A 7898-nucleotide genomic window follows, 5' to 3' on the forward strand; every position below is an offset into this window, starting at 1 on the left:
CTCCTACTTTTTGCTAGTAAGTACAGTGACTGAAAAACAGATTGTTAAATGTAAGATGTAAAGAAACTAAAATATAAAAAGTTATATTACATCTCATCTGTCAGGAATATTGTGCTAAGTTCTAAGCGCAAAATTTTAAAAGAAAAATTGTTAAGTGAAGTTATGTACAGGAAGGTGATCCAAGGTAGTAAAAATCCTGGAAATCATGAACAAAAAAATTACTGATAGAACTAAGGATGTTTAATTTGAAAAAGAAAATTCAGGAGATATGACAGCAATTTTCTATTATCTGATGGCTGTTATATGGAAGTGGATCAGAATTTCTGTGTTGCAATGAACGATGGTTAGCATAGGAAAAAGGCAGATTTTTAACTCACCATACAATCCTTTTAACAGCCACACAAGGCTGGGCGCGGTGGCTCACACCTGTAATCCCAGCACTTTGGGAAGCTAAGGTGGGCGGATCACCTGAGGTCAGGAGTTCGAGACCAGCCTGACTAACATGGTGAAACCCCATCTCTACTAAAAATACAAAAATTAGCCGGGCATACTGGAGGGTGCCTGTAATCCCACTAGTTGGGAGGGTGAGGCAGGAGAATCCCTTGAACCCAGGAGGCAGAGGTTGTAGTGACCCGAGATCACGCCATTGCACTCCAGCCTGGGCAACAGAGTGAGACTCCGTCTCAAAAAAATAAATAAATAAAAAACAAAATCAAAATTAGCCAGGTATGGTGGCGTGCGCCTGTAGTCCCAGCTACTCGGGAGCCTGAGGCAGAAGAATTGTTTGAACCAGGGAGGCAGAGGTTGCAGTGAGCCAAGATCGTACCACCGCACTCCAGCCTTGGGGACAGAGCGAGACTCCTTCTAAACAAACAAACAAACAAACAAACAAAAAACAGCTACATAATATGGAAAGGGCTGCCTTGTGATCCAGTAAGCAATTTATTACCGGGAATGTTAAGACCAGAAGATGGATGAATGCTGCGGGAAAAAAAACTCTGTACTGGGTAGGTAATTAGATTACACAATCTCTCAAGTCCCTCCTAACTAGATATGTACACTACTATGTCAAGACACTTTGAATGCACAGACTAAATGAGAATGAAAAACATCTAAAATAGAAATTATTAATCAATAGTACTTACATATGTCCATGTAGCAATACAGAAAGTGGCTCCACCAGCTAATACAGCATTACCGTATTTGTCATGAAAATCAGGTGTACGTTTCTGGTGGCTCTGCCTTGCCATTGTTTGCTGAATGCTTCGAACTTATAGGAAAAAAAAAATTACAGAAGCATATTATCAATTGTCAGGAAAAGAAAACATATGTGATTGATACTTCCAATCAGGAAAGCCAAGGAAGTTAATTTTACAGTATTATGTAGTTCAATAAAATGTTAAAACATATTGTTGCTATTAATCAAAGCAAAGCAGTGTACTTTGAAATGCATCAAAAAGAAGATGAATTGACAGATTCATCTTCTTTTTGGATAGATATGTGATAAAACATAGCAAAATGTTAACTGTAGAATCTTTGTGGTGGGTATATGGGTGTTCATACAATTCTTCCAACTTTTCTGTATGCCTCAGAGTTTTCATAATAGTATTGGGAAAAAAACCAAAGAATGAATGATGTCAGTAACATTCTCTACAAAGTGGTATTTACATAACCCCTGAAATTTTGGCTCCCATTGATTAATTCGAATACTTATGACTTAAATTTTCATTAAAGTTTACTAATAGAGCCCAACAACTTACAACATACAAGGGCGAATGAACTCAAATGAACTTCAAATTAAAGCACACTAAATGCTTATGATTGTAAAATTACTACAGTAACAAAAATACTCGCCAAAACTAGAGTGATCTTGATTTTTAAAAAATTAGTGGGCCGGGCACAGTGGCCCAGTAATCCCAGTACTTTCGGAGTAATCCCAATACTCTTGGAGGCCAAGGTAGGAGGATCGCTTGAGGCCAGGAGTTAGACCAGCTAGGAAACACAGTGAGACCCTGTCTCTACAAAAAAATTGAAAATTAAAAATTAGCCCGGTATGGTGGTGCACGTACACCTGTAGTCCCAGCTACTCAGGAGGCTGTAGCTAGACGATGATTTGAGTCCAGGAGTTAGAGGATGCAGTGAGCTATGATCACAGCACTACACTCCAGCCTGAGTAACAGAGCAATTCTCTGTCCCTAAAAATAAAAATAAGAAATGGGGTACATAAAAAAGTGTAAGACAGAGATTCTGTCCTCAAGTAACTTCCAGTCTAGAGGATTACACATGTAGATAAAAATCAATATCGTTCGTACAAGGAAGTAGAATTAGCTAAGGAGTTAGTTTTTGAGCAGAATGATAAACTTTGCTGTTACTATTATACTAGTAGAAAGAGAACAAAAAAGTTTCCAAACAGACCCTGGAGGAACTAAAAAGGAGGGTTTGGGAAACAGCCGAGACTGGAAAAAGCTTGTTTCTAGCTGTTTGTTTTTTTTTTCCTTCCTGTCCAATTTAAGTAGCAGGTCCTTATTGTTTTAAAGAGCCTCAAAAGGTACTTATATATATAATGAAAAGCTAGGGAGCCTGAGGCAGGAGAATTACTTAAACCTGGGAGGCTGAGATTGCAGTGAGCCAAGATTGAGCCACTGCACTCCAGCCTGGGCAAAAAAAGCGAAACTTTGTCTCAAAAAAAAAAAAAAAGAAACTGCAATGTTGCCCATTCACTAGCAATTAATATTTCTACGTGGTGCAATGGGTTACTTCATGATAGTTAATCTGACCATTATTGGATCTTCTAATTGTCTTACATAGCTTTCCCTTTTCATCTTTTAGTCACACTGGGATAGGCAAATTTACAAATATTTCATAATATATTCTGCTCCAGAAAAGATAAGAAGTGGGCATGTGAATTCCACACTGAAAAAAAACAAAAAAACCTTTCCTGAGGTACAAGGTGGCCCTATTTGCTCAAAAAGCAAAGAAATTAAGACTACCAAAAAATTCTGCAACATCTCATAACTTCAACACACTCATGTAACTCTGGTGGATTTCATTAGCCCTCTCCTCTGTGACAACTGTTTAATTACCATACATTGGGGATCTCATAAAATCTCCAACAACCCCATGAAATAGGTATTATTTACAATTTACAATTTAGGCATTATTTACAAATTACTTATTTTACAAAGAAGGAAACTGAGGTTGAGAGAGGCTAAATCATATGCCCAAAATAAAAGAGATAATAAATGCTACTTTTGGAATATGAAAATAGTCCAGTTAATATTTTGTAGTTATTTTCAAAGTTGCTTACGTGTTTAGAAGACAATCTAGTAACATCCTCCAATGATTCTGTTAAGTGAAAATCAAAAGATGGCTAAACAAACTAAATAGTAATTCAGGGTCACTTTCATTGTGTAACAACTGCCCACGTTACTGAAGGTCACCTTCTGCCCAAATCAAGTATGAAAATTAATTTGTTCTCCTCAGTCTACTGCATTTTCACTACATAATGCTGGTCTCAAAACTCCCTGTACCTGCCCAACCTTTCGATGAGAAAAAAATGAACACGATTACTTTCAGGACAGCTAACATTGTTTTGTTTTTTTTTTTTCCGAGACGGAGTCCCGCTCTTGTTGCCCAGGCTGGAGTGCAGTGGCAGTCTTGGCTCACTGCAACCTCCGCCTGCCGGGTTCAAGCGATTCTCTTGCCTCAGCCTCCCAAGTAGCTGGGATTGACAGGCGCCCGCCACCACGCCGGGCTAATTTTTGTATTTTTAGTAGAAATAGGGTTTCACCATGTTGGTCAGGCTGGTCTCGAACTCCTGACCTCAGGAGATCCGCCCGCCTCGGCCTCCCAAAGTTCTGGGATTACAAGCGTGAGCCACCGCGCCTGCCCAGCTAACATTGTTAATCCACAAATAACTTCAAAGCTGCATCGATACCATTTGGGTTGTTTCCCTGCAATTAAACCATGTGAAGAGCTAGATTTACAGTTTCCGTCTATTGCAGTAATAGGAATTGGAGAAGATATTCTTCTATACAGGGTTAGGAGTAAACATATCCCCAAAGCTAAAATGTAGGACATCACTTAAGGAACGAGGTGTCTACCAAGAGTGTCCTTCCCTGAAATCACAGGTTACTGAAGAATTAAAAAGCAGAGCTAGACTATCACTCCGATAACACAAACAGAGCTGGAAACCGAAACAGAAAGACTGGGTGATAAAGCCAATGCTAACGACATCATCCCAATGACTTGGGACGAGATGGGAGACAGCATTCAGGATTAGAAGGCCGAGATGTTGGTAGAGGGAAAGGACACGAGGCTGCGAGGATAAATTGATATAAGGTTGTTGTAAATGATTTGTCATAATTTTTGCTCACCTTGGAGACGATTTAGTGCGTTTTTGACCAAGGGAAACATCGTGAAGGTGAAGCTAGAACTGCGACAATGGAGCTGCTGCTTTGGTGCAAATTCGCTTCAGGTACCCTTGAACAGAGCTGAAAAACAAAATGGCTTTCAGCCGGGATTCTTAATGCATTTGGTGAAATCTCGCGAGATCTGTAAAACCTATAGTAATTGCAATCCTTTTTACCGCGAGGGAAAAAAATGGCCTTTTGGGAAATGTAGTTTCCGGCTTTATAAAATGACGTAAGGTGGGTGGTGGTTAATGAAGAACGAAAGAACTCCTCTAAGCCAGGTTTAGAGCTCTATAGAGGGCAGCCGAGACACTGATCTTCGGCGGAATCATTTAAGGAACTAGGTTCAAAATGGTGTTAAAGTTCCACAAGCTTCGGTTTGGTATCTCCACACTAGCTCTTTCTTCTTTCTGTTCCCCCAAAACTTCCTTTACTTCTGTCATTTTTTTTTTGTCTGCTATTACTACTATACTAATTGGCTTAGTTTTTAGTTTTCAAATAACTTCAAGTTTAGAGAAAAGTTACAAGAATAGTAAAAACTATTGTAATATGTAGATAAATATGTGATAAAACAAATTTAGAAAGCTATTGGCCGGGCGCGGTGGCTCACGCCTGTAATCCCAGCACTTTGAGAGGCCAAGGTGGGCGGATCACGAGGTCAGGAGTTCAAGACCAGCCTGGCCACAATGGTGAAACCCCCGTCTCTACTAAAATACAAAATTAGCCAAGCGTGGTGGCGCGCGCCTGTCGTCCCACTACTTAGGAAGCTGAGGCTGAGGCGGCAGAATCGCTTGAACCAGGAAGTCGGAGTTGCAGTGAGCTGAGATTGCATCACTGCACTCCAGTCTGGCAACAGAGCAAGACTCCGTCTCAAAAGAAAAGAAAAGAAAAGAAAAGAAAAGAAAAGAAAAGGGAAGGAGGGAAGGAAGGAGGGAGGGAGGAAGGAAGGAAGGAAGGAAGGAAGGAAGGAAGGAAGGAAGGAAGGAAGGAAGGAGAGAAAGAAAGGAAAGAAAAGAAAAGGCAACATGGCAAAACCCCTTCTCTACTAATATACAAAAACATTAGCTGGGCGTGGTGGCACACGCTTGTAATCCCAGCTACTCGGGAGGCTGAGGCATGAGACTTGCTTGAACCGGGGAGGCGGAGGTTAGGGTGAGCCCAGATGGCACCGCTGCACTCTAGCCTGAGACCTGTCTCAAAACAAAAAGTAAAATACATACAGTTCAGTGGCATTAATGGCATTCACATTGTTGTGCAACTATCACCATTATCCATCTCTAAGACTTTTTCATCTTGTAAAACTAAATGATTTGATTATACATTTTGACTACTGAAAATATTAACATTATTCCAAAAGTCAAAATTAAACAGACTAGTGTACTTAGAGAAGTGTCATTCCCTCTCAACTGTTGCATTCCATTTCCACCAATTCCTATAGGTAACCGATTTCATTACTTTCTGGTTTATCTTTCGTGTGTTTCCTTTTGCAAAAATAGGCAAATACCTGTATGTTTTCTTATTTCTCTATTTTATACAAATGTAGCATAAAAATCCACTATCATTTTACATAAGTCTTCCTCATTCCTTTTTTACAGCTGCAAAATCTGTGGTGTATATGTGCTATAGTATATTCAATAAATCTCCTATGTTGGAACATTTAGGTAGTTTCAAGAATATTTCAGTTTCAATAATGCTGAAATGAGTAACTTTGTGCACACATATTTTCATATTGCTGGATGTATCTCTCCAAGGTAGGTTACTAGAAGTGGGATTGCTGGATTAAAGGATAAATATATATGTAGTTTTGTTAGATATTGCCAAATTATAGATGTAACATTTTGCCTTCCCGCCAGCAATGTATTAATATAAAGGGTGCCTGTCTCCCCACAGCCTTGCTAATAGCATGTAGTGTCAAGCTTTTGGGTTTTTGCCAATATGATAGGTAAGATAACCCTTTTAAACTTTAAAATTTTATTTTAAAACATACACACAGTAAAATTCACTTTTTAGTGTACAGTTCTATGCGTTTTGACAAATGCATACAATTATGCCACCACCACCACAATTAAGGACAGAATAGTTCTAGCATCATAAAAATACCCTTGTTTGACCTCTTTGTAATCAACCCCTTTCCCTAAACCTAGCCCCTGGCAGTCACTAATCTGTTCTCTGTACCAATGAGTTTGCCTTTTCCAGAATGTCATATGTCATATAAATTGAATCACACAGTATGTCTCAGTGTACTTTTATTTTGCATTTTCTTTTTTTTTTTTTTTTTTTTGTATATATACGGACTTTCACTCTTGTTGCCCAGGCTGGAATGCGATAACACGATTTCAGCTCATTGCAACCACCGCCTCCGGGGTTCAAGCGAGTCTTCTGCCTCAGCCTCCCATGTAGCTGGGATTACAGGCCTGCGCCACCATGGCCGGCTAATTTTATATTTTAGTAGAGACGGGGTTTTGCCATGTTGGTCAGGCTGGTCTCGAACTCCCGACCTCAGGTAATCCACCCACCTCGGCCTCCCAAAATGCTGGGATTACAGGCATGAGCCACCGCACCCGGCCTGCATTTTCTTAATATAAGTTTCCATAAATAATTTAACTTTTTTCACATCTCTACTTCACATCTCTTCACTTAGGAACCAGCTATTTTTCTTTCCATCCCATCTCCTTGTCTCTCCAACATACTGAAATTAATTTCCTGTTTTTTTTTTTTTCCAGTAGCGCCTAAAATAATAGTCATATAATATTTTCCACACCATCAAAATGAATCCAAATTGCAGGCAGATTGATTTTATCTTGTTGGTGTTTTTCTTCTTTACAACCTTACTTTTGCACCCATCCCCAAACAAAATAATGAATAAAAGGAAGGAATTTGCTATCTGTAACCTGCAATTAAAGTCCTTGTTGGTGCTTTAAATAGTTAAGTCAAGGAGTTTAACTGATTAAAAATAAATAAATAAATAAAAATGCAGCCGGCTGGGGCGGTGGCTCAAGCCTGTAATCCCAGAACTTTGGGAGGCCGAGGCGGGCAGATCACCTGAGGTCAGGAGTTCGAGACCAGCCTGCCCCAACACGGCGAAACCCAGTCTCTACCAAAATACGAAAAATTAGCCGGGCGTGATGGTGGGCGCCTGTCAATCCCAGCTACTCGGGAAGCTGAGGCAGGAGAATCGCTTGAACCCGGGAGGAGGAGGTTGCAGTGAGCCGAGATCGCGCCACTGCACTCCAGCCTTGGCTACAAGAGCGAAACTCCATCTCAAAAAAGGCCATAAATAAAAACTTTTAAAAATAATCTTTGATGTCCTCTTTTTTCAGCGCCCCTGGCACAGTTTCTAGGACACAATAGGTATTCAACAAGCTCTTGTTCATATTTACCTTTAAAAATTTCCCTCAGTGCCGGGCGCGGTGGCTCACGCCTGTAATCCCAGCACTTTGGGAGGCCGAGACGGGCGGATCACGAGGTCAGGAGATCGAGACCATC

General features: G+C 40.2%; 1 protein-coding gene across 1 annotated transcript in view; it reads right to left on the reverse strand.

The window, feature by feature from the left end:
• Positions 1-4526, reverse strand: part of LOC108519915 (cytochrome c oxidase subunit 7B, mitochondrial) — a 5963-nt gene extending 1437 nt beyond the window's left edge. Inside the window, exons 1-2 of the mRNA XM_017859205.1 lie at positions 4377-4526; positions 1146-1270 (exon numbers count right to left, since the gene is read on the reverse strand). Coding sequence (XP_017714694.1) covers positions 1146-1270; positions 4377-4416 — 165 coding nt within the window. The 5' untranslated portion in view covers positions 4417-4526. The remainder of the gene's footprint in view (positions 1-1145; positions 1271-4376) is intronic.
• Positions 4527-7898: the final 3372 nt, after the last annotated feature.

The sequence above is a fragment of the Rhinopithecus bieti genome, unplaced genomic scaffold (genome assembly GCF_001698545.2).
Source record: "Rhinopithecus bieti isolate Rb0 unplaced genomic scaffold, ASM169854v2 scaffold_50562, whole genome shotgun sequence".
Classification (NCBI taxonomy): Eukaryota; Metazoa; Chordata; class Mammalia; order Primates; family Cercopithecidae; genus Rhinopithecus; species Rhinopithecus bieti.